Raw genomic sequence first — 27037 nt, forward strand, 5'->3', positions numbered from 1 at the left:
GAAGGTACTGGAACATAACTGTCAATGTCTCACCTGACAGGAAGTCCTTCAGCTCTTTAACAAAGTCTCTCGTCTCCTGCAGATCTGCATCCAGGTCATCCCTGGCCCGCCTCATCTGATTGTCCAGATTGTCTGTGGACTGTCTGACCTTATTGGCTGTGTCCTGTGTTTCCTGGATCTGTGAATTGAATGGAGAAAAGAACAAAGCATTGAACGCCACATGATGAAACAAACCACTTGAATAACTAGTCATGTCCTTCATGTAAGTATTAAAACACTGTAATAAACGGTTAGAAACATACAGTAAACAAACAAAGTGTTAGCTCGTACCTGTGCAGCGGCCTGTGTGATCTTCCCATTGAGCTGTTTCAGTCTGTCTTTCACCTCCTCAGCATCTCTCACAGCCCGGGTCCCCAGAGGCAGAGCCCCGACGCAACTCTCTCCACGGCCACAGGGGGGCGCCCCCTCTGCAGGGCACAGCTCACCATCACACTGAGCAGGGGTACAGGGGGCAAAGCGCACGCTGCCACACACCTGAGAGACAGGGAATAACAATACACATTCACATTTAGGTGGAGGTACGGTTAGGGCAGGGTTTAGTGTTAGGGCTATGGTTCGGGTTAGGACTAGGGCAATGGTTAGGGTTAAGGCTATGGTTCGGGTTAGGACTAGGGCTATAGGGTTCGGGTTAGGACTAGGGCTAGGGCTATGGTTCGGGTTAGGGTTTGGGAGGTCTAGGGCTATGGTTTGGTTAGGACTAGGGCTATAGGGTTCGGGTTAGGGCTAGGGCTAGGGTTTGGGGCTAGGGTTGGTTAGGGCTAGGGTTAGGGCTATGGTTCGGGTTAGGGTTAGGGCTATGGTTCGGGTTAGGGTTTGGGTTAGGTCTAGGGCTATGGTTTGGGTTAGGACTAGGGCTATAGGGTTCGGTTTAGGACTAGGGCTAGGGTTATGGTTCGGGTTAGGACTAGGGTTAGGGCTATGGTTTGGGTTAGGGCTAGGGTTTGGGTTAGGGCCAGGGCTATGGTTCGGTTTAGGGCTAGGGTTCAGGTTAGGACTAGGGTTAGGGTTAGGGCTATGGTTTGGGTTAGGACTAGGGCTATGGTTTGGGTTAGGACTAGGGCTATAGGGTTCGGTTTAGGACTAGGGCTAGGGTTATGGTTCGGGTTAGGACTAGGGTTAGGGCTATGGTTTGGGTTAGGACTAGGGCTAGGGTTAGGGTTAGAGCTATGGTTCGGGTTAGGACTAGGGCTATGGTTTGGGTTAGGACTAGGGCTATAGGGTTCGGTTTAAGACTAGGGTTTGGGTTAGGGCTAGGGTTAGGGTTAGGGCTAGGGTTCGGTTTAGGGCTAGGGCTATGGTTCGGGTTAGGACTAGGGCTAGGGTTTGGGTTAGGGCTATGGTTTGGGTTAGGACTAGGGTTTGGGCTAGGGTTTGGGTTAGGGCCAGGGCTATGGTTCGAGGTAGGGCTAGGGTTCAGGTTAGGACTAGGGTTAGGGTTAGGGCTAAGGTTCGGGTTAGGACTAGGGTTAGGGTTAGGGCCAGGGCTATGGTTCGGGGTAGGGCTAGGGTTCAGGTTAGGACTAGGGTTAGGGTTACGGCTATGGTTCGGGTTAGGACTAGGGCTAGGGTTAAGGCTAGGGTTAAGGCTAGGACTAGGGCTAGGGTTACCTGCTTGGCAGTGGGTGTGAGGTCAGGTTTGGTGTTCAGCTGGTGGTTGAGTTTCTCCAGGTCTCTGGTGTTGGCTGGTTGGACCTGGTTCTGGAGGTCAATGGCATCTTTTCTGACTGCTTTTGACTGGTCTACAGTCTTCCCACTAGCATCAACACTTTTGGCAGAGTCAGTTGACGCGTCATAGGCATCCTTTATGGAAGAAAAGGCCCCTGAGAGAGAACCAACCAAGAGGACAGAAACAGGTGTGATAGCAGCCATAATTTAGCTCAAACCAAAACAGACTGGCATCAAGGCTTTGGTTCTGATTTTGATCGTGGATTCTAAATTCCAAACCCTTGTTTTTGCCACTCGACACATAGATGGTCCTCCTAGCTCTGTGACGGCATCTTCCTCACCTGCATTGTTGGAGTTGACAGAGTTCCTGAGAGCATCTCTCTTGGTGTTGTACACCAGACCCAGGCCGTCCAGTAGAGCCTGGAGTTCGTCCAGCTGCGTGTCTAGCTCAGGGGCTCGACCTTGGGGTGACAAATCTCCATCCACCTGATCCAACTGGACCCTGGAGGATTACAATGGAGATGAGGGACAGTGAGTTGGGTAATGAAGGACTGTAGTCTACAGGAAAGAGGTGTTTAAATGTATACACTGACATTTTGAGAAGCAAAGCATTTAGCATTTAGACATTCTAAGTTTGCCGGGACATCTGAACATCCCCCACCTTAGCCTGCGGAGCTGAGAGAGGGCATCGTTGACTTGTCTGGCAGAGGGAGGTGGCAGTGGGAGAGAGTCTCGTATCTGGGTGAGAGTGGCCTCCAGGGTTCTGATGCGGGGACCCAGACTGGTAGGTAACGAGCCCCCAGGAAGAGAGGGAATCCTGGAGGAGAGTCTCTCCAGGCCCAGGGTGAGGTTCTGGATGTTTGAGTCCAGAGAGAAAAAGCAGGAGGGGCAGACCTCACAGTCAGGGAAGGAGTCACAGTGGCCACGGGTACAGGCATCGCAACGGGCACCTGTGACACCCAGCCGGCACCGGCAGGCTCCCGTACACTTATCACAGCCTCCTGGCTTTGTGCCCCCAGCAGCACACTGACACGCTACAGAGAAAGGGAGAGAGGGAGGAGATGGAGAGAGAGAGGGAAGAGAACAGGGTCACGAGGAGAGAAAATTCTTGTTACTTAGTCTGCCTATTGGATTGAATTATCAAAAGCATTGAACAAAGCATGTTTAAGAGCCTTTGAAGGTTTCTGTGACAGAACACGACAGGGCACTTACATCTGCAGCCAATGAGTGGGTCTCCGTAGGTGTTGTCAGGACATTCTGTACAGGTACGACCTCCGAACCCTGACCTGCACTGGCACTGACCCGTACTCTGGTCACAGGTGTCGCCGTGGGAGTTGGTGGGGTCACAGCGACAGGGCTCACAACCACGGGGAGAGGATGGATTCCAGTAACCATGGGAACACAGCTCACAGGTCAGCCCCTGGAGATGAGGTTGGCAAGGACACTGACCACTCACAGGGTCACACACACTGGACAGGGATCCCTCTTTACTGCACAGGCACTCTGGAGAGAGATAGACACAGAGTCAGATGGGGATAGATCAACCCCACAGTATGGGGAATACAGCTGTAAGTAATCATGACATGAGACTTTATGAATTGCCTATTCAGGGTCAAGAGTGAAAGATGACGCACTGTTGCAGCCCAGAGGGTTGGAGGCGGTCAGACCGTAGTATCCCATCTTGCAGCGGTCACATTGCGATCCATCAACATTGGCCTTACAGCGACAGGACCCTGTGACGTCATCACACTGATCCCCATTCTCCACCCCCTCAGCACTGCAATGACAGCCTGTACAAAACACAGGGGGAAAAACAGAAACACAACAATAATCAAACACAGCAAAGATATTGCAACACTGCGACCTAATGTGGTGGTGATTAAACCTATAGTAGGAGAGAAAGAGGATTAAAGGCAGCACTATTTTATTAATACATATTAAACTACGGTTTTAAGATCACTCACGTATGCAGGCATCAGGCCGGTCCATGCTGCTCCGGTGATTGGGTTGGTATCCAGGGGCACAGCGGTCACACTTGGGTCCAGTCGTGTGGTGAAGACAGCTCTCACACATACCCCCACTCCTCCGTCCGCTCGACTCATACACATCTGGGTCGAAACGGCACCGCTGGGAATGGTTGTTACACTCACAACCTACAGCACCATGGGAAATCATCAACACACACATCTGTGACTGTATATGTTCAGTCAACTCACACACATCAGTCTTCGCTGAGTTATTACTTATAGTTGCTGGTTGTGCGATACATTAGCAAAGTCATCCTATTTCTCCACACTTGTACCAAAAAGATGTAGTCGGTGTATTAAGGCATTAGTGGTTGCGTACGTTTGCAGGTATGTGTGTCCCCCTCCTCTGCAGGTCTCCAGGGCAGGTCGTTGTAAAGATCTGCACAGCGCTCACAGTTTATACCCGCTGTGTTGTGTTGGCATTCACACTGAGCACTGACCTGCAACACATACACAGAGTTATAAACCCACTAAAGAGCCATTCACTTGTACTGTAACTGTAACCTGCGTGTTTAACAATATGTACCTGTGTGTTAGGTAGCTGGTTAGTATCTGGCAGACACCGGTTGGCATGGCCGTGGCAGAGGCAGGTGCCCATCACTCTCATCTCTCTGAGGGCGTAGAACAGAGAGGGAGCGCGGCCCGGCAGGCGGGGCACAGCACCCAGATTAGTCATCCTCACTCGCAGGCCTGACAATCCTGATACCTCTGTGGACAGAGAGAGCTGTCAGTCACTGGGCAAGAACCTCATTGGATCAGGATTGTGTCAATCAAGAAATGTGTAAGTGTTTCTGGAGGAGAGCACGTGCTAAATGGCTTAAATGTCATGTGTAAAGATTGGAATATACTGTAAGTACTCTTATTGGACATGTAGTTATATTGTCCATAGCAACCGTGGGGGGACGTTATGGACAGGTAAGCATCTTACCTTGAATCTTCTGCCCATTGGGGACGCTGATGGTAGAGAACTGACGCAAGGGACTGAATTGAATCTGTTTCATACAATGAGCAAAATCAAAAAGAGTACAGAAAACAACTTATTTGTGGTACAGAGGCAAAATATAATGGGAATTTTCTCCAGTTTTCAAAGTTGTGTCCCCCTCCCTTACCGTCTGGTCCTGGTAGGGGTTAGTGGTGGCGGGGGGCAGAGTGTAACAATACGTCTGGTCCAGGGAACGTGGCGTAATCATGGCAATGCCAGGGAAGGCCGATCTGCAGTCGGAGGCCATGTAGAGAGCAGGTTGCCATGTTTTACCGTTATCCAGCGTCCTCTCCACCACCAGCGAGCTGGGACGAGGACCCTGTGTAGAGGCAACAGGAAAATCAGTCCATCACATTCTACTGTACTTAAAAAAGACTAATTGGCCCTTCCACATTGGAAAAGCCCTGTCCATGCTGGTCTGGTGGCTGGATCTTACCTTGAATGTCAGAATGAGGGTGTCCAGCTGAAACAGGTTCTGTAGGTCCAACTGTACGGTGACCGGACTCACGTCTAAAAAAAAAAGGTTTTGTTTATTTTCTGGATCACAACAGGACATAGTTTTAGGATGGATCTCAGCACTAAGACATGTGTTCTTTAGCTTTGTATCCCCTCACCTTTCCTGGCCTGCCACCACCTGTTGGGGCCAGCAGTGGATAGAACATCCTGGATGGTGTGAGCCAACTGACTGGATGGGTTCCTGGAGTCACAGGGACAACACTTCATCTTCGACTGAAGGAGAGAGGAGAGAGAGAGCGGGAGAGAGAGAGGTAGGGAGCAAGAGAAGGAGGGAGAGAGAGAGAGAAAGAGAGGTAGAGAGAGATAGAGAGGAGAGAGAGATCATTTTAATACTACTTAGCATTATATTCTGCATTTGGCAACCTTTGTCTTGCATGTGCATGTCCCCTGACCTCTTTTTGTGATGATGAGTCATTGGTCATTGGTCAGCACACATTCAAACAGCACGTGAGTCGTGGGAGGTTTCTGTGCCCTTACTTTGACAGGAAATGCTAGTTTACCAGACCAATATGGACTAAGGGAACGTATAGCAATCACACAGCAACAACACAGATCAGGGTATCAGTTCCTCCTCCAACACAATGGAATCTCTCACAACGACCAATGTGCAACTAAATGTTAATGTGGATTTTCCCACAGACACCATAGATAACATTGAGCTAAAGCCTTCAATTTTTGTTCTCTCTCTCTCGCTTTCTCGCTCTCTCAATTAAATTTCAATTTAAGGGGCTTTATTGGCATGGGAAACATATATTTCAATTGCCAAAGCAAGTGAAATAGATAATAAACAAAAGTGAAATAAACAAAAAATGTACTGTCACGCTCTCTCTTTCTCGCTCTCTCTCATGCTCTCTTCACACTCTCTCTCTCACACTATCCCTCTGTCTCTCTTTACCCTGACATCTCCCCTCTCCCTGAATGGGGTGTCCAATCACAACCAGGACCCTGTGACATCATCACACTGATCCATCAAGTCACTGTCAATAATATAATGCTTTAGCTTTAATTTATAATCTGTAGAATCTATGAAAATAGAAAGGTACAGAACTTTTGTGAAACATCACAGCATAGTTGAAAAATATATAGCAAATAGAAATAAAAAATGGATGGTCTTCAGAGATGGATTGGTTGAGCGGTTGATGTTAGCTGAAGGATCGGATTAAAAACAAAAGATAACTATTGTAAAATACATTGTGTCTATAAAATGTATATAGTATGTATACACTGGAAGTAAAAGCCTAAGTGTTGTTGTCTATTAGTTTACTCCAATTAGGGGAGGGGTGGTAGGATAAAAAAGGAAAAGGAAAAAAAAGCACCACATCATTCAGCTGGTCAGGATTTGTGTCGCCGTGGTAGTGGTAGTGGTAGTGGTAGTGGTAGTGGTAGTGGTAGTGCTAGTGGTAGTGGTAGTGCTAGTGCTAGTGGTAGTGCTAGTGGTAGTGCTAGTGCTAGTGCTAGTGGTAGTGGTAGTGCTAGTGCTAGTGGTAGTGCTAGTGGTAGTGGTAGTGGTAGTGGTAGTGGTAGTGGTAGTGCTAGTGGTAGTGGTAGTGGTAGTGGTAGTGGTAGTGGTAGTGGTAGTGGTAGTGGTAGTGGTAGTGCTAGTGCTAGTGCTAGTGGTAGTGGTAGTGGTAGTGGTAGTGGCTAGTGGTAGTGCTAGTGGTAGTGCTAGTGTGGTAGTGGTAGTGCTAGTGGTAGTGCTAGTAGTGGTAGTGGTAGTGCTAGTGAGTGGTAGTGGTAGTGCTAGTGGTAGTAGTGTAGTGCTAGTGCTAGTGGTAGTGGTAGTGCTAGTGGTGGTAGTGGTAGTGCTAGTGGTAGTGGTAGTGGCAGTCTACTTCATAAATAGAACACTAATGGGAAGGCTCTTGTGTAACACTAGTGGAGTTTTCCAGCCCTGGGTTTGCTACGTGTATTATGTGACCCAAGATCACTTGCTCCACACACACACACACACACACACACACACACACACACACACACACACACACACACACAAACACACACATACACACATCCTTCACTAACCTTAAATCCTCCACATCACTGTTCTTACTGCTCTCACTACCTCCAAACCCTGTTCCATTGATCAATCAATGACATTTTATTTGTTCAGCACTTTCTACAAAATTCTTCAAAAAATTCACACAGCTCCACCGAGCCATGCTTGGAGTTGGAGCTTGACCACTCCCCTCACCTCCAACTGGGCTGTGTTCAGTCTAACCTGTGCCCCTTCCCTGACCTTCAACCTCTTACCACCCCTTGCAATCTTTTTTTTTTTTACAAATATAGAACAGCAACTCCTCCCCCTCTCCACTACAACCATAACCTACAACCGTATTACATATATAGTGTATTCTGAAAGTATTCACTTATTCAAAATGTTGTTGTGTTACAGGCTTATTCTAAAATGTATTAAATTGTTTTTTCCCCTCATCAACTAACACACAATACTCCATGATGACAAAAAAACTGAAATATTACATTTTCATAAGTATTCAGACCCTTTACTCAGTACTTTGTTAAAGCACTTTTGGCAGCGATTACAACCTCAAGTCTTCTTGGGTATGACGCTACAAGCTTGGCACACCTGTACTTACAGTTTCTCCAATTCTTCTCTGTAGATCCTTTCAAGCTCTGTCAGGTTGGATGGGGAGCGTCATTGCTGCATAGCTATTTTCAGGCCTCTCCAGAGATGTTACATTGGGTTCAAGTCTGGGCTCTGGCTGGGCCACTCAGGGACATTCAGAGACTTGTCCCGAAGCCACTCCTGCGTTATTTTGGCTGTGTGCTTAGGGTCGTTGTCCTGTTGGAAGGTGTACTTTCGCCCCAGTCTGAGGTCCTGAGCATTCTGGAGCAAGTTTTCATCAAGGATCTCTCTGTACTTTGCTCAGTTCATCTTTGCCTCGATCCTGATTAGTCTCCAAGCGCGCTGTCATCTGCCTTTTACTGAGGAGTGGATGCCGTCTGGCCACTCTACCATAAAGGCCTGATTGGTGGAGTGCTGCAGAGATGGTTGTCCTTCTGGAAGGTTCTCCCATCTCTAAAGAGGAAATCTATAGCTCTGTCAGAGTGACAATCGGCTTCTTGGTCACCAACCTGACCACAGCCCTTCACCACCGATTGCTCAGTTTGGCCGGGTGGCCCGCTCTAGGAAGAGTCTTGATGGTTCCACACAAATCCCATTTAAGAATGATGGAGGCCACTGTGTCCTTGGGGACATTCAATGGTTTAGAACATCTTTGGTACCCTCCTCAGATCTGTGCCTCATGTCCAATCAATTGAATTTACCACAGGTGGACTCAAAACAAGTTGTAGAAACATCTCAAGGATGATCAATGGAAACAGGATGCACCTGAGCTCAATTTCGAGTCTCATAGCAAAACGTCTGAATACTTAAGTAAATATCCAAAGCATGATAAATGTGCAACAATTTCTAAAAACCTATTTTCACGTTGCCATTATGGGGTATTGTGAGTAGATTGTAGAGTTTTTTTATTATGCGTTTTAGAATAAGGCTGTAATGTAGCAAAATGTGGAAAAAGTAAAGGGGTCTGAATACTTTCAGAAGACACTGTACTTCCAATTGCCCTCTCCTCCAACCCCCTTGTGTCCACTCCCCTTCACCTCCACCTGAGCTTGCCCTGGCCGGAGCGGGTTGAGGCTGTGGCTGGAGCAGAGAGTTAGCCTGAATTGTGAGAGATCACATTAAGGTCATGGCTTTGTTCCACACTGGGGGAAAGGTCTCTCTGCACTGGATGTTTCAACACCAGCTGTGGCTACTGTCCAACTGTCCAGCTTTCTCTCTCTCTCTCTCTCTCTCTCTCTCTCTCTCTCTCTCTCTCTCTCTCTCTCTCTCTCTCTCTCGCTCTCTCTCTCTCTCTCTCTATATATATATATATATATATATATATATATATATATATATATATATATATATATATATATATTGCTTCCTGTCTCTCGTTTGCTTGCTTACTCTCTTTCTCCTTCAGCCAATCCCCCCTCTTCCTCCATACAACGATTTCAAAAGTTAACAGGCAAGTTTCCAATCAGATTTTGTCAAACAATCTCAAATCTGCACGGTGCACACACATATGCACACACATGTCCTCACACATGCACCCACACACACAAATGCAAACATTTACTGTGGATTCAGTGTATTAATACATTGTTAATACAATGTTATATAAAGACAGAATTATGTCCACTAATGTGTGAACTATTGCCAGTGTTGTATAACAACTTTATATTGTAATGTCATTGGGCGGTAATGATGTAATAATATTATTCATGTATTTTGGTAAAGTCAATGTGAATTGTACCATAACCAATGGTGTGGTAAAGAAGGATATGTATATTCTACTGTACTGCATGGAGAGATGAATGCATGCAGTGTCCATCAACCCTGATTCAATGTATACCCATGGCAAGGCTCAAAATATGTATCCCATGCAAAAACTACATCTGCAATCAAACCAACAACTTTGACTGTCAGAACCACAGTGATATCTAAATGCATATGCTGTGGCATCAGCCTTGACCCTGGTCTGTCTGTGTGTCTATTTCTGGACCAGTGGTCAAGGCTCACTGGGAGATTGACCCCGAGACATATATGCTGACGGGACAACACTGTTCACTGTCTTGGCTTTATAGTTATCTGTATGACACAGTGTTTCAGTTAAGTATAGTCTGCATCAGACCCTGCCTGGCCCTGGCTAGTGTCCAGCCAGTCAGTGCCCTTGGGCTGCGGCCTGCTAAGGACAACATGGAGAAACTCTTCCAGACCACTGGAATCTGACCAGAAGAGTTAGTCTGCCAATGTAACAGTCTGTATCAAAGTGTATGTGTATTTCCAGCTGGCCGGCTCTCTGGACCAGAGGACAGACACTCACGCCAAAGATGCATGGACCATGATACTGCTTGGAGATATTCCTGGGCCCTTATCCACAAAGCATCTCAGAAAATGCCCTAGGAATCCTGTTCAAACCTGTTTTAAGACAACAAAAAAACTCCCAGCTCAGAGTAGGTTTTACGATGATGTTAAGACACTGCCCAGACAAACCCTGAAAATAAACTCATAAAGTTTATCTCAGCTGGTAATCACGACAGTTTGAGCTACCACAAAGAAAAGATAGTGATGAGGCTCGGTAACATTGTTGCAAATGATGGGGGATAATCAATCACGATGAGGCGTGACCAGCCGTGAACTCTATAGCAGGCTTCCGACAACCACGGTGAATGTGACTGTACGTCAAATGTTGCAATGGTAAACGACTGATATAATTTTCACGATCACTTTGCCTACTTGTAATTATTGTCTAATATGTTGGCATGCACGATCCTTTTAAATAGATAAATCCTGATATTTTGAACAATGTGATATGTATATTGTACTGGTTGCAAAAATAATAATTTTGATCATATTAACGTTATATCAACACACACGTCACTCCCATTCAAGAACTCTAAATCGCTTTTGGCATAGTAGGCATCAAGTCACTTGCCAATAATGTTGCATAAAATGTTTGTAAGGTCTATCATTAATCCCCAAACACATATACCCTAGATGCTGTCAATTGCCCAACTCATAGGCATGCCCAATTTCTACATATTTTTTTAACAAAGTGATATTGAGCTCCAAAGGAATAACTTACATTTTGAAAAGTGAGATTTTCACTGGACAGTTACTTGAACTGCATAGGACAGCTCATGAGGTTTCCAAAATATCTGTCGACTAGGTGGGACTCTTATGACTAAAGAGGCTTCATGCATAGCTTTTACATTTACTCATAAAAATAGGGGTAAAATGTCTTTATTCTGAGCACTTATGACCCATGTTCTACTCTGAGACGCTTTGTCACTATGGCCCCTGGCCTTGGCCATTCATGGTACCCTCCTTCTGGCATCCCTTTACTTGAACCCTGTATTATAAATCTGTCTAAGCTATAGAATTAGAATTCCATGGTTGATGGACGGGTGGCAATATTGGATGCCCCATTTTGAATATCTAAATATTTTATGCTCACTAGCTAGGTTTCCATCCAATTAGCAGGAGATGTTCATGTGAATATTCTAAAATCCGCATTAATAAAACAGACTTGTTGTGGATAAAACGTGTGCGTGATGCCGTAGTGCACACAAAATGTACTTATTCACTTACATTTTTATGTACTGAAAAAAATGACATCTTTACATCGCATTTTCAACTCTACTGATAGTTGCGTTAAATAGCCAATGTTCCTACTCAGGTCTTGGCACATGCACTCTAGCCAACAGCAGGTAGGTTAGTCTACATGATGAGATTATTATGGATAAGAGCAAGAATATTTGACAAACATCGATCATCATGTCACCAGAATAAGACTCTCAATATTTGTTGGAAAGGAGCATCAAGACCACAGTGTACTTTCACCACCCTGTGAGGTTCATCATAACTTATTCATCCTTCACATAATTTATTTTACCTTTATTTAACTAGGCAAGTCAGTTAAGAACAAATTATTATTTTCAATGACGGCCTAGGAACAGTGTCTTGTAACTGCCTTGTTTAAAGGAAGAACGACAGATTTTTACCTTGTCAGCTCGAGGATTCGATCTTGCAACCGTTTGGTTACAAGTCCAACGCTCTAACCTTATAAACTGCATGGTTTCCAAGTGGTAGTGGGAGGTCTACACACCATATCGTCACATGACTCCAAGTTTACTTCGATATGATGGTTATTATAGCAGAATTTGAGAATAAAGACATTTCCACCGCATTTCTCACATAATTAATTTTACAGACATAAAAATATCCCACCATGTCGAACCAACAAATTATCTGTCTGCATTTGTAACATTGTACCGAAATGTTCTGTTTCTTTCACAGATGTCATGATTTGTTTTTATATGGTATGACTGGCATAAAAACTGGATTGAAACGTTGTTGATATCTTTCAAATATTAGTATCTTTCCACATTTCTACACAGGGAACAATGGATAATTCTATAAAGAAAGGAAAAAACTTAACCACATAAATATACCGAATGAGTATAAACCATGGAATGAAATTAGGTCACAGTGTGGAACCTGATATGGTTAGTAGGCTCGACCTGGTGTCGGAGCCAGCTATTGGCTAAGATCCCCTCCATCAATGAGTAAAAGGGGATCAGCCTTTCTTATCTCATCTCTGATTGGTTCATACCAAACCCTGATGGAAAATCGCTTTGAAACATGTTGGCTTGTTGCTATCTGCAACTCTCTGGCAACTGCCAGTGCCAAGGTCAGGTCAAGGGTAGAGATGAGTGTTGGGCAAGAGAGAGGAGAAGTTAGGCCCGTCTGGTTATTCAAACTTCACCGTATCACTGTGCCAAACTAAATCCAACCATACCCTTCAGAATAGATCTGTCAACACTGGATAGGAAAGCCAAGGCTCCTATCCTCTTTCTCTATCTCTCCTATACCTCTCTTTCGCTGTCTTCCAATATCCCCTGCAGGGGCATGGCGGGCACCCGGCCCAGTCATTATCAGGTCATGCATGCCACTGCCTGGACACTGAGTGAAAAAGCCCTGGCACACTGTACTGCTCAACTCTCCTTCTGGCTGACTCAGCAGATATGGCAATCTCATCCATTTCTGCTGGGAAATCAATAAAGTATTTCATTCTAATCGACCATTAGATGGTTTAGCACAGCATGTCTTCCATCATCAAATGCAGTCAGTCCACCAAAGAGTTTGATACTGTACAAAGAGTAGTGATTGCCTTGCCGCAGGCCAAGCAGGTGGCTACAGTAAGCACACACACCTGACAGAGATTGCATAAAACAAGCAAAGATTAACACACAGGGACGATGGGAGAAAAAAAATCCACTCTGGGAGAATAAAGTGTATCTAATCTACTCATTTTATTTTATGTCACATTGTAGTACTATTACCTATGGAACTATCCAGCCTGCACAATAGGCAGTACAGTTACAGCTTGTTTTACCATCTGTTCATTTCAACTCCAAGCATGAAGCTGTAAACTCTGAGGACATGCAAAATGGCACCAGGAGAGAAGGAGAGGAATCCAACACCACAGTGTCCTTCCTTGTCCTTAGTAGCAGCTTAGTGATAACTCTGTGGCCTTGAGAGGAATGCCAGTGGAAATGCAACTCATTAGTCAAAACATTTCATAATGTCTAGGTAACTCTTTTCAGATCACATCTTGCTAGTGTCCACATTGTCTCAACTCTACTGAATGATACAAAGGGTGTCAGAGAGATATATACGATCCACACCCACAGCCTTAACACATGACTCAACACATACAGTCAATCAGCTATACTACATCAGCACTCCAGTCTAGACCAGTTTCTATGGCCTGGGGCACCTTTCTCCCACACGCCCAACATTAAAAACATATTTCATGTCTGTGTTGTGTGATCAACACATGCATCCAGTGAAACACAATCACTTTAAGTAAATATTCAAATACAAAAGTGCTGGAGTTTCAAAAACTCAAACCAGAACCACCAAAAATATCTACAGTCTGGTGTGTGTGTCTGTATGGTGCGAGCACGCGTGTGTGCCTGCACAGACAGAGACAGCCTGGTATTTGTGAGAGCAGAACTTGCTTTGCCCAGCAACACCAGATGAAGGGTGTGGCTCAGATGAAAGACTTGACTGTCAATCAAACACGCAGCACCACAAATTAAATCAGAAATATTTTTCCTATGTTCTCCTTTCACCTGGTTTCAGCCCCTCGTTTGGCTTAAACATTGATGTTTGAAAGTTAATCAATCCCCCCAAAACAGCATATTTGATTGTTGTCTTGTTCCTTTGAAATCAAATAAATCATTCTCTATCCAATGTTTCTATCCAAAGACTGTAGTTGCAACATCTGGCACTGTGTGTCTCTGGCACCAGATCCAGACGTTTTCATAAATTACACCAACCAGTTCTCCCCTGACCCTCCATCCACCCTCTCCATCGCACCCCTTCACTCCCTCCCTGGTCTCCTACTGTGCATGATGAGACCGAGAGCAGCATGCACAACCAAGCAGTCTGTCCATCTGTCTTCTGTCTTCATACATACATGTCTGTCTGGCTCACTGACATGCCTAAAGATATAGCTACTCTTCAAACCTGAAATGTTGTAACACATTAAACGACCTTGGTGAACAACTCAAAATAATTAAGAGCTACAACACCTCCTAATTACCCTACTTTCCCCCATCTCTTACAGTGCCGATGCACTAGCATTAAAAGGGACTGCGCTTGACAAAAACACCCTGGGTAGAGAAACAGCCCATGCCTTCACTTGAAAGTTTACACAATCTTATATATACACTCACAAAACTAACAACGTCAATGAGATCTACTTGTCTTTGTAACATATGAGGTTCTTTGTGTCTTTCAGAATAGTAAGAGTAGGGTCGTACCTGTCCGAAGGGGGTGCAAAAGACCTCCGAGCCGGTGAGGCCGCAGGTGGAGGAGGCGTGGAGCTGACGGTCCCTACCGAGGAGCAGGTCTCCCATAGGGGGGTAACAGGCCCCCCGAGAACAGTCCCTCTGTGTCGCAGCCACTGCAGTCAGGGCTGGGGGAGGGGATCAATTCATCAATCAATCAATCAGAATCATACATATTTCCTCATATCCTACACAAAACTATCACAACAATCTAGATGTTAATACTAAAACGAACTACAAATCTAAATAAATTAAAATGTATATAACTGTAACAATGCATCAATCATTTTAAATTAGAAATCAATTAAACATACCTGCTAGCTGGAATAAAATCCACATCTTTGTTTCCTGCTATGAGAAATTCTTTGAAAGACAAAAAGACAATAAACAATAAAGGCAACACAACAATTTAAGAAATAATTGGTTGACTAAATAATTGGAAGAAATGTACAACACAGGAAATGTATGAAGGCAAAATAAGTTGAACTACATTGAAAAGAAAAGGTCCAATCTCCAGTGAAAGTGAATCAATCCAGCTCACTACTCACCAGTTGTAAGTGTATGTATGTGGACACGCGTGTGTGTGTGTGCTGTTCAGAATCTGTCTGTCTAAATGTGTGTGTGGGTTCTTGGATGTGTCCTTATAAACACTGTCTCACCTGGGCTACAGAGTGTGTCAGAAGGTAGCTGGCAGACACACCCTTCCCCTTTTCAACCACACCCTGATGGGATGAATACACATACACGCACGCATACACACACAGGCACGCAAATACACACAGTGGTATTTAACTCATCTTTGATTCCCATTCAAAATCCTATTTTCTCTAACCCTGCCCCTGCCCCTAACCTGACAATCTAACCTTAACCCTAACCCTTAACCTAACCCTAACTCCTAACACTAACCCACCTACACACACACACAAATACACACACACAAATACATACACACACATACAGTACACACACTGGCACACACGCACCAGATGGAATTTCACAAGGACACATCTAACAAATCAAATCACATTTTATTTGTCACATACACATGTTTGGCAGATGTTATTGCGGGTGTAGCGAAACAACAACATATTCTTGAAAAGGGTGGACCTTCCAAAATGAACTACAGAGAATAACATTATAAACAGTTTTTCGTAGCGATGTGGTATAGCTGTGGATGAGTGGTTGGGTTAGCAGCTTGTCTCAACAAGGAGAGTAGTCTAAGTATGCAGTGATTGTTTATGATACATTGAGCAACAACATTTGTAAATTAACCCATTTTGCTGAATTATTCTCTTTGTCATTCCCATCTAAATCAGTCTCCACACACATACTAACACAAACACACACAGAAACACACACACATCTAAATGTTTATCCTGCAGGCAGTAAAATGGCTTGGCACCACTATGTTGTAACCCTGGCATTCTGTGTGTTGGTGTGTGATGGTGTGGATCATCACCTGTGTGTAATAAAACCTAGCCTCAGGGCTACTGAATGCACACTGTTTTTCTCCATAGCCACTGACTAACAGCCAGGAACAGGGCGTGTTCTCTGACTCACCTCCGTCTCACACACAGACACACACACACACACACACACACACACACACACACTGCCAGACGGCTGTAGCCACACCTTATAGCTTCCGCTTAACCTAAGGTAGAATAAGGACTGGTAAGGTATCCGTGGAAACAACAGGGAACATTTTGGTATAATATTTTGGAGAGGGAGGCTCTAATGACCAAACAAAAACTACTAGTACTCATCTCAAATTACTATGGCCTTCATGTACTGTACCAAATGCATCATCAGTGTGTGTGTATTACTGTGTATGTGAGCAAGGTTGAGGGGTCAGGTGAGGGAGTACACTGTCAAATTGGGTCCATTATCTACTCATCTGTAACAGCTGTGCGTACCCGCTAATTCCAAAAATGACGAGTGTAAATGGCCACTAATACAAGACCTTCATTAAACCTTTGACAAACTCCTTTTGTCTGTAAACAGTGGTGAAGTGAGAAAAAACCCTTCACTCTCACATGCTTATTAACACTGGCCAAGAGTCCTCTTATTTTTCACATCTCAGATTTCCATTTCTCACATCATCTGTCTCAAATTCATATGGAATTATGTATGACTGGTCCAGTCAAATTCATGCAATAATAAGATCATCAAATTAGTCACAGTTAGCTCAGGAAGAGTTTGTGTGTGTGTGTGTGTGTGTGTGTGTGTGTGTGTGTGTGTGTGTGTGTGTGTGTGTGTGTGTGTGTGTGTGTGTGTGTGTGTGTGTGCGTGTGCGTGTGTGTGCGTGTGTGTGTCTGTCTGTCTGTGTCAGTACAGACAGAGTTCACGGTGTCTGCAAATGTAATGATCATGACAGGAGGGTGACTGTGTTTATACGGCCTTTGACTTAATTCAGACTGTCTGATCTCAGCATCTTGTATGCTGCCTATGGCCAACAGGTGTCGTCAAGCCTAATAATTCTATACAGAATAACAATTTATCATTTTCACATGTACAATATTTTGATGAATTATGTTGTATATATTTTAATTCTGCTCTATATAGATTTGGTAAGCCTTTATTTTACAGTAGATAAACGACAAGGTAGCCTATTGAAGATGGCAATTGCACAATAATAATAACCTATGAATTAGCTTGTTTATTTCTATGGGATGAAGAAGCACTACTAGGCATAATTTGGTGCCTTACCAGGCAGGCGGCAGCTACCAATGACACATAAGCACACACACACACACAAGTAGGCCATCATTTACAGAGTGGGTGAAAGACTGAGATGAGTTGTAACACGTAGTCAACGTATGTAGCTCACTTTCCTCTGGACCCATGCTCCTTCTGTTTTAACAGAAGAGAGCTTGTGCTCACTGAATGTTCATAAAGCGTCACTGAGTGGGCGTGGATTAAAATAACCAAGTCTTTATAAATGAGAAGCTCTGAAAGTGTGCTCAAGCGACACAGAACAAACTCATCGAATATCCAGAAAAGGACAAGATCAATTACTTTAATACAGTAAGTAGCCTACCATTGCACGTGATTGTCCTGCTTTTTTCACATTGTTGTGACATGAAAAGTGCTTAGGCCTATTTGTTACTTTTTACAACTGCACGCATAAAAGGTGATTGTAAAACGCTTTCCTTCTCTCCCCAGTCAAATTCAGACCACATAATCCAACCGAAATGGAGACCATGCACGAAATCATCCCTTTCGCCAAGGAGATGCTGGCGCAAAAGCCTAGCCGCCGTATGCTGAAGGTGTACCTTGTGGGCACCGTGGTGGCCTTCTTGGGCATGGTTCTGGGTCTGGTGGAAACCGTGTGCCAGTCCTTCTCCTCCGGAGAGCCGCTGGACGCAGAGCTCGTTCAGTTGATGGCTCTGGAGCAGAGGGCACTCGAGACGGAGGAGAGAAGGAGACATGAGGAGGTGGCAACAGTTTCGGCCGCAGAGCAGATCACCATACCCAGGAAGCTACAGCAGGCCACCGGAGCGCATAGAGGCACAGGTGCAGCCAACCGACTGCACGCCTCGTAAACATCGTCACTGGGCCAGCGCCAAAACGCTGTTAACCTACACAATTATTAAGGAACTGTATAGTCCTTGCCACGCCAAATACGGTGCGCTACATACGCACTCGAAAAAGCTTCACAAGAGGAATCGCACTGGGCACAGAGGTCAATTCAACGTCTATTCCACGACATGGAAACAACGTTGATTCAACCAATGTGTGCCCAGTGGGAGGATTGGCAACCTCAAACAGTCAACAGAATAACGAGTTGACTGTCTGTTGAGCTGCGCTTTGCTGCGCTGCTTTGGGTAGCCTAAATTGACGCGTCAGTTGGAGGCTCCAAGCTGAAATTTGAGTCCCGGGTCTAAATAGCCGGCGAAAGAGCAGCTGTCCGACTCTCACTATCAGACAATGAGCGATAGGGCCGCGGCTGTGCAGTCAACGCCCTGCTATCTCATTCTCCACTCCATCCATGGTGCCAAATGTGTTACATTTAGATTTTTTTGTGTGTGCTATGTCAATGCTGTAAATATATTAATGTTTTTCCTACTCAATAAATTCATATTTTTATTTACAATGTCTATAGATGGTATTTTCTGAGAGATATATACTGGATATATTATTTATAAGCACCCAAATATAAACATATTCACGGCCAGCATTGTAAAACCAAAACGAGTAGGACTATCATAGGTTTAGTAGCCTACGGTGGTTACCATTCCTTTTGAATATTCTTGCATCAGGTCACTAGAGGGCGCTTTCATACTGGGTAAGCAAAGGGGCCCGAATGTAGCCTATAATAAAGATTCCAATGGGCATTCTTCCTTCCTGCTACCTCCAACCCTTGAGCAATCATTGAACTGGACGTGATTGGATAAGTGAAAGAAATGTAACAATCCTATTTATTTTTTTAAACAAGCCTTTGTTATATCTGTAAGAAGCTGCTTCAAGAGAGTAGTAGTGAATGAAGGATGCATTCTCAAAGGGGTTTTACAGGTGTAGCGATGGAAGGGGAAGAGGCAAGGAGGGGGTTGTATCAGCGACCTCTGCATTTGTAGAGTAAGTCTCTACCTATTGTACAGATGTAGGATCTTAATTTGATCACCCTGTTGCAATGCAGGAAATGTGTTTAAAAAGGCTTCTGAAATGTGTAATTTCCACTTAGAAATTTCAGACTTGTTTTTCCCTTTCCAAAATGATATCAACCCTTACAAAAATGTCCATTAATTATAATCCACATTTCCTGTTACTTCAGGATAATTTTTCTGCTGTCGCACGTAAACTGGCTCAAATTAAGATCTTACATCTGTACCATAAAGGCACAGAAGCCTTGACAGAGGACAGTGAGCAGGAAAGTCTAAACAGGGAGGCTATGGGTAACCTTTGATTTGTCTTTGTGAGTAAGACGGTAACTTCTGGTGTTGTATGGTTTCTATTAAGACTTGAATGAGTTAAACATGTGCAACATGGCATCCAGTTCAAATCTAGAAATCCAGGATTCAATGGATTTCATTCCATTTGCCGCATGAGACAGAAAACAATTTTTGTGAAGCAACTAAATCTCACAATATCTGTATACTATGTCTGCTGGCCATCATCCTGGTTGGTTCAACACAGTCTTGGATGAGGTCACCCCTGCCTTCCCCTTACAGTGTAAAGTGAGACCTTGTGTAAAGTGCTTTATAAATGCAAACCCATTATTATTTCCATTGTGTGCAGACAATCATCACTCTTATGAGGGGCTCGACTGAAAAGTCTTCCCTGCAACAGGAAGATACAGTATTATGCCATTGGGTTCAGTGTGTTTACCTTTTCAGAATGAAACCAGAGACCATTTATGCCTGGCCTAGTTTAATAGGGTCACAGCGCTGTGGGGGTGAATTATAGATGACACTTCCTGTGGCTTGGATGACTGAGATACTGAACAAACAATGTGACACTTTTAGCTCAAAGATAATCACATGAATGTGATTGGGACCAAAAACCAGACCGAGCTGAACAGAGAGAAATATGGTTCCTCCTCCTATGTAAATGTCTCTAATAACAATGTTTGGCTATCACTAGGACAGACATGACACATTAATAGCTGGAGGTGCCCTGAATAGGGAGAGAGGAATTGTCCCTGAGCTGCAAAACAGGCTTGTCTTAATCAGAACTAAAAAGCCTGATGCAGCTGGGATTAATGTGGGACCAAGAACTATGATTTTTCTAGACTCTGAGTCCCTAGCACAAATTGGCTTGGGAACACTAAAAACAATTAATAATCATTTTGAAAAAAACATCTAATCGAGAAGTCATGTTTCACCAAGAGAACAATAAACCCAGAATCAAAGTCAGGCTGTAGAGTATAGAGAGGTAGGGATTAAACACCATTCAAACAACAGAGGATTCCCTTTGTAGAAGGAGGGGGATTTGCCCTGAAAGGTTGCCAGTAGTAACAGAGGCAACAGACACAGTTTGAAGCTTGTGAGACCGTGCCAAGTTCTTCCCATTGTCAACAAGGCTCTCAGAGGATGAACAACCAACCAGGCAGCAATTATATCCTGCTCTAGACGAATACCCTACCTATACTCGTTTTATAACAGAAACAGAGAGTGAGAAAGGAGGAGAGATAAAGTGATCAGTCAAAGTTAATGCATTGTCTTATTGTGTCGTATTCTGCCAAATATCAAAGTATTTGTACATTTCATTTAAAAAAATACTATTTGTCTACAGTATATAATGTGACAATGTCGAATCCATCTTCATTGTTCTAAGTTTAATATTGTCAAACATATATTTACATACACTAAGTGTACAAAACATTAAGAACACCTTCCTAATATTGAGTTGCACCACCGCCCTCCTCTTTTGCCTTCAGAACAGCCTCAATTCTTTGGGGCTGGACTCTACAAGGTGTCGAAAGCGTTCCACAGGGATGCTGGCCCATGTTGACTCCAATGCTTCCCACAGTTGTGTCAAGTTAGCTGGATGTCCATTGGTGGTGTATCATTTTTGATACACAAGTGAAACTGTTGAGCATGAAAAACCCAGCAGTGTTGCAGTTGTTGACACAAACCGGTGCACCTGGCACCTACTACCATACCCTGTTCAAAGGCACTTGAATCTTTTGTCTTGCCCATTCACCCGCTGAATGGCAAATACACAGTCCATGCTTCAAATGTCTCAAGGCTTAAACCACCTTCTTTAACCTGTCTCCTTCCCTTCATCTACACTGATGGAAGTGGATTTAACACGTGACTGTCACACCCTGATCTGTTTCACCTGTCCTCGTTATTGTATCCACCCCCTCCAGGTGTCACTTGTTTTCCCCAGTGTATTTATCCCTGTGTTTCCTGTCTCTCTGTGCCAGTTCGTCTGGTATGTTTTGAAGTTAATCAGCAGTTTTCCCGTTCTCCTGTTTTTTGCATTCTCATTTTTCTAGTCCTCCCAGTTTTGACCCTTACCTGTTTCTGGACTCTGCACCCGCCTGCCTGACCATTCTGCCTGCCTTGACCACGAGCCTGTCTGCCTCTCTGTACCTCCTGGACTCTGATCTGGTTTTGACCTTTTTGCCTGTCCACAACCATTCTCTTTCCTACCCCATTGGATGAATAAACATTGTAAGACTCCAACCATCTGCCTCCTGTGTCTGCATTTAGGTCTCGCCTTGTGCCTTGATAAGTGACATCAATAAGGGAGCATAGCCTTCACCTGGATTCACCTTGTCAGTCTGTGTCATGGAAAGAGCAATTGTTCCTAATGTTTTGTACACTCAGTGTATATCAGGCAGCGGTGATTACATGAACAATTTCCTAGTTGTCTTTGGAAATATCATGAAAAATAAAGTATAAACTTAAACAAAAGTGTGAAAAATAGATAATGATGACATTTCAGACAAACATATGACTGACTATAACCAAACACACCTTGCTTTAAACGCACACTTTGCTTTTGAATATGGAGGTTGTCAATAATACAAAAGGTAGTGGTAGACAGCACTTTAGCATTCTGAATACATTGAAACATTTGAAACATCTACGGGAAAGAATGTATTTACACAGTAGTTCTGGGGACACAAATCATTTTGGCTGTGTGACACAATCAAACCCCTATGTCCTCTTGTTTGTGGTGTTGAGAGCACGTGTTTTATGGTATCATATCTGAAAGTTAGGGAGACGCCCTAGTGTATTAAATTATACTAATGCACCTGTTGTTCATTGTCATCTCTTCCAGCTTAGTTCATGACCTCATGAATAACGTGTCAGGCATATTTGTGTATCTTAAGTCTCTAAGAAAGAGAGGGAGAGCGAGAGAGAGTTTGAGAGGTTGGCAGGACCATAGCTTCAATTGTCACAGAAGAGAAAAACTCAGCATTTAGTCAAGCATGTGTCATCCTTAAGAAGCCTCGAGAGCACCTCTCCAAATCACTCAAAAGATAAAGGTGGGGGCACTGTGTAATCTAGTTACACAACAAGCACAGCGGGAAACCCAAGAAAGGTTATGTGTCTACTCAATCTAGGCAGGATGAGTTTACATGGCAGACATGAGTGTGACATACAGTATGGATGGTTTCCCGTAGCAAAACTATATATTTTTCAGCAGATGGATCGAGTCCCTGCTGAGTAACGGGCTTACACGTGTGGGAAGATAACATTTCAGTGGGAGCAGGTTGAGGGGAGTGAAAAGTTGAGGGGAGTGGAATTTCTCATGCTTTTGTAAAGGAGTCTTATGCCAACCTTGAGAGAATTGAATAGGTGAACCTGGGTTACTCTACGTTCAGAAAATAACCTCCTACGTTGGTCAACTAGCACATTTAAATACAAAATAGTCAGAAGAAGCAACCTGGACTCTGTAAAACCTGTAAATTAAAATCCAGGACACTCAAATTAGTGTGATATGTTACGTTTGGTATTAATTTGTGGTTGTCCATCACCCATTTCCTGTGATATGTTAGAAATGACAATTTGTATGGTATTTTATGAATTACAACTTGTATGATATGTTACGAATTGCAATTCATACAATATGTTACAAATTTGAAATACGTATGATATGTTAAGAATTACAAGTTGTTTTGGCTAATGTTAGCTAGGTGGCTAACGTTAGCTAGGCTAGGGATTAGGGTTAGGGGTTACGGTTAAGGTTAGGAGTTTGTTTAAAGGGTTAAGGTTAGGGGAAGGGTTACCTAACATACTAAGTAGTTGCAATGTAACTAAAAAGTAGGCAGAAGTTGAAAAGTGGCTAATTAGCTAAAATGCTAAAGTTGTCCATGATGAGATTCGAGCACGCAATCTTTGGGTTGCTGACATTTATGTTATACGCTTACCCATCCACCCGACAAACCATCGTCCTTATGTTACGTTTGGTATGGTTACATAAGACAGAGGATTACTTAAGGAAAAAACAAATAATACCAATTTGAGTGGAGCGGATTTAGCGCCAGTCATTTATTTTTTAAAGCAACAACAAAAAAGGATCATACAGTGAGTGAAACATTCAAAAGTGAAGCCTCCCCCATTTTAAGAACTGTCCAAATGTGGGGAGAAGATAATGACAATGTCTCATTTCCACTGAAAATGCAAATGTACACCCTGCAGTACCCCTTCTTCCATGACATTCTTGTAAACTAGCAAAAAGATGTGTCTCATCTCAGTCCATCAGTCTAGAACATGAAATCTGGGTCATCATGTCCATGAGTCCATCTGTCTCACTGTTAGCCATCATGGTGGTTACCCTACATAGCGATAACAGTCCTACACTATATAGCGACTCCCTACACAGTGACAGTAGTTGCGCTAGCCGTGGCTGTGGTGAGGGGGGCCAAGGCGGCATCGTTGATTGTGACCTGTCCTTGTGGTGAAACCTTAGCCAGTCGGTGCTCCTTGTTCTGGGAACAGCTTCGGGCACAGAGCTTGCAGGAGGCGCAGGCTGAGTTACAGCAGGGTAGGAAGCGGCAGACAATGATCCTGCAGAGGAACCAGCCTGGAGACCAGCAGCACCAACACAGCAGGACCAAACCAGCTATCACACCCAGGGTGATGAAGAGCACCAGCAGAGACAGATAGGGTGGAGAGTCTGGGGGAGCGTGGAGGGGTGAGAGTAGAGTACTGTTAGCAATGGGGTCTGCATGCAATTTTTGGCCAATGATGGGTCATGTTTGGAAGACACATGACTCTCAACCGTTGCCTCTCTCTCGAGTCCGTTGGGGAAATGCAGCAATGAGACAAGATTGTAACTACCAATTGGATATCACGAAAAAAGGGGGTAAAAAACAACAACATAGCATTGATTTTCACTGCTACGTAATTAATTTCAAGATTATTCTATTGGTTTTTAAATCAATCCACAATTGTGCACCCCAATACACATCAAACATGCTTTTAAGTTATTTACCCAGTAGGTCCCTCAGGTCCTCTGGCACTGGCCTTTTAACTATCCTAAAGCCTAGGACCAAGAGGCATGGAGATGCAGCCTTTAGTTATTAGGTGTTATTACGTGCTCCACTAAGGCAGTTATTTATCTTAGAACTTGTCCTTGTGGTAAAAATTATGTAGGTAAAACAAAGCGCGAATTAAAAGTACGTATCTCAGAGCATCGTAGCACCATTAGGTATAAAAACTTTACTTATCCAGTTGCGGCCCACTTCTTGGAGGCAGGCCACTCGATTTCGTCTCTGCGTTATATTGGCATCAAACATGTCACCCTCCCTAGGAGAGGGGGTGACCTTGATAATTTATTGTTAAAACGAGAGGCTGCCTGGATCTTTAATTTAAAGACCCTTGCTTCCTTCGGTCTCAACGTAGACTTTGATCTGAAGCCATTCTTGTGATTATTGTGACTTTGCCATTGTAATTGTTTGTAAGCTTGTGTAGTCAAATTAATCTATGATCGTATGCTATCCATTTGTTGTTTGTATGTTGTTCTTTGTATGACATTTTCATATTTGATTATTAACCAATGATATTAGGCCACTCTTGGCCATGATTACAGACACCTGTGTCTTTTGACACTATATAAACGAGTCATCCCGCAGTGTTTGTGACTATACCCTGATGAAGGCAGCTTGGCTGTTGAAACGTTGGAAATTATATTTTTGCTTCTGAGCTCCTAGAGTGTGCGGCTCTCTTTTATTTTCAAGTTTTCTACTCCGCTAGCCAGCACCTCGTCTTAATAGGTGTGCGTTTATTTTTCTTCTAGAGCCTTTAGTTATTATACCTGCAGCCTTTGGAATAGAGAACCTGATGGGGGGCTGAATCTGTGGACATAATTAAAAGAGATCTTGAAACATCCTTTTAGCTTTGCTTTTCTTCCGGGTGCTTTTTGGTTGTTCAGTTTGTGTCATTCTTTTGATTTGTATCTTTGTATAGTGTATCTTTGTATAGTAAATATTTTAGCTTTAATTTTCATTGTTTTTATTCGTTGCTTCCTGTAAAGCACATTGCATTCCATGCCTGAAATGTGCTGTATAAATAAAGCTTGATTTTATTTTATTTTGAATAGTACAAACATCAGAATGCTTTGTTGCCAAATCACAGAAAATACTTTTCCATGTAGTCAATGTTGATCCATTCATCCCTTAATTTAGGCAGAAAAAAAGACCATTCACACACATATCCTGTTATCACTACTGGCAAATTCCACAGACATTTTTCTCCCCTTAGTCAATTGAATAAAATAATGATTGTGGTCTTGGCTGGATATCTGGTGGTTTGCCACTGAGAAGCCGCCATCACACTTTATTGGTTTACAACCGTTAAGGTTGAAATAAAGACCTATTCGCAGCCCAATTAGTTTTATGCCCCCTATCATAGATATGCTTTGCATTTGAATTAGGTTCCCAAAAAGTTTACAGACACATACTGTACAATACCCCAACACTGATTTATGCTCCCAAAAAGTATCTTACCCAGCAGTTAAGAAATAAGGGATCTTTTAGAAAAGCCACTGTGAGATATACTACATGTAAAACACTGAGTTTTGGTTGAGATTGTTATTCTATTAACATTTCCTTAACCAGGGAAATCTTTGGGAACTAACCTAATGTAGCAGGCAAAGAAAGACACCTGAACAGAGTCCCCACTTCCATTTTTCAGGGGAAACGGAAGTTAGGTTGAAAATACTGTATCCCTGAAAACCAGAAACATCCGCTTTCTTCCAATGCCACTAAGGGTGTTGGGAATGGATCCTTTTATAAAAACAACCTCCTAGTTGGTCAATAACCTGCATCACCTGTAACAGTTGTCACTCACCTGTCACTGAGTCGTGATTGGGTACGCCGTCCGGAGTGCCACAGTTCCTATAGGTGAACATGGGAAAAGTTGTCGGGTTTAAGACAGGAGGGGTTGGGGTCACTGCTGGGGAAGTGGCTTGGACTGGAGCCAGCTGACCTGCTGAGGAGAGGACACAGGTGTTATTTACCTTCCCTTTAGTAAATAAGGTGACTGAGAACACATTCCAATTTCCAGTAACAATATTGAAAAGAGTTGTACAGGATATAAGAGCAGTAGAATAATACAATTGGGTGGCCTAGGGTGGTCTAGGGTGGCCTAGGGTGGTCTAGGGTGGCCTAGGGTGGCCTAGGGTGGTCTAGGGTGGTCTAGGGTAATCTAGGCCGGCCTAGGGTGGTCTAGGGTGGCCTAGGGTGGTCTAGGGTGGTCTAGGGTGGCCTAGGGTGGTCTAGGGTGACTTAGGGTGGTCTAGCAATCTAAGCCGCTGCCTCTGGTGCACATATACCGCTGCAGCATGGGTTCGAACCCGGTTACTGCTATTTCAGCACACTCTCCTCTATCTTTCCTCTCTACTTCTGCCCTAACCAATAAACCAAAATATAGTGTATGAACTGTGGAATAGTGTAACA

At 43.7% G+C, this 27037-nt stretch overlaps 3 protein-coding genes across 3 annotated transcripts in view; 1 reads left to right on the forward strand and 2 right to left on the reverse strand.

Moving 5' to 3' along the window:
- Window positions 1-15345, reverse strand: part of lamb3 (laminin subunit beta 3) — a 17756-nt gene extending 2411 nt beyond the window's left edge. The window contains exons 1-17 of the mRNA XM_024427801.2: window positions 15228-15345; window positions 14994-15042; window positions 14653-14807; window positions 5349-5463; window positions 5171-5244; window positions 4862-5053; window positions 4681-4744; window positions 4279-4460; window positions 4072-4192; window positions 3690-3878; window positions 3360-3515; window positions 2938-3228; window positions 2387-2759; window positions 2067-2227; window positions 1669-1880; window positions 331-534; window positions 34-178 (exon numbers count right to left, since the gene is read on the reverse strand). Coding sequence (XP_024283569.1) covers window positions 34-178; window positions 331-534; window positions 1669-1880; window positions 2067-2227; window positions 2387-2759; window positions 2938-3228; window positions 3360-3515; window positions 3690-3878; window positions 4072-4192; window positions 4279-4460; window positions 4681-4744; window positions 4862-5053; window positions 5171-5244; window positions 5349-5463; window positions 14653-14807; window positions 14994-15018 — 2659 coding nt within the window. The 5' untranslated portion in view covers window positions 15019-15042; window positions 15228-15345. The remainder of the gene's footprint in view (window positions 1-33; window positions 179-330; window positions 535-1668; window positions 1881-2066; window positions 2228-2386; window positions 2760-2937; window positions 3229-3359; window positions 3516-3689; window positions 3879-4071; window positions 4193-4278; window positions 4461-4680; window positions 4745-4861; window positions 5054-5170; window positions 5245-5348; window positions 5464-14652; window positions 14808-14993; window positions 15043-15227) is intronic.
- Window positions 15346-17595: 2250 nt separating this feature from the next.
- LOC112254899 (G0/G1 switch protein 2) lies at window positions 17596-18772 on the forward strand. Its single transcript, XM_024427864.1, has 2 exons — window positions 17596-17706; window positions 17845-18772. The coding sequence occupies exon 2, from the start codon at window positions 17874-17876 to the stop codon at window positions 18222-18224; it is 351 nt and encodes a 116-aa protein (XP_024283632.1). The 5' UTR covers window positions 17596-17706; window positions 17845-17873; the 3' UTR covers window positions 18225-18772.
- A 4841-nt stretch (window positions 18773-23613) lies between these two features.
- Window positions 23614-27037, reverse strand: part of LOC112255320 (low-density lipoprotein receptor class A domain-containing protein 2-like) — a 46785-nt gene continuing 43361 nt past the window's right edge. The window contains exons 5-6 of the mRNA XM_042324664.1: window positions 26430-26570; window positions 23614-24255 (exon numbers count right to left, since the gene is read on the reverse strand). Of these exons, the coding sequence (XP_042180598.1) occupies window positions 23954-24255; window positions 26430-26570 (443 nt within the window). The 3' untranslated portion in view covers window positions 23614-23953. The remainder of the gene's footprint in view (window positions 24256-26429; window positions 26571-27037) is intronic.

The sequence above is a fragment of the Oncorhynchus tshawytscha genome, linkage group LG07 (assembly GCF_018296145.1).
Source record: "Oncorhynchus tshawytscha isolate Ot180627B linkage group LG07, Otsh_v2.0, whole genome shotgun sequence".
Lineage (NCBI taxonomy): Eukaryota > Metazoa > Chordata > Actinopteri > Salmoniformes > Salmonidae > Oncorhynchus > Oncorhynchus tshawytscha.

Excerpts from the sequence above, each read along its gene's own strand:
- LOC112254899 (XM_024427864.1), top strand. The coding sequence starts at position 17,874 with ATGGAGACCATGCACGAAATCATCCCTTTCGCCAAGGAGATGCTGGCG.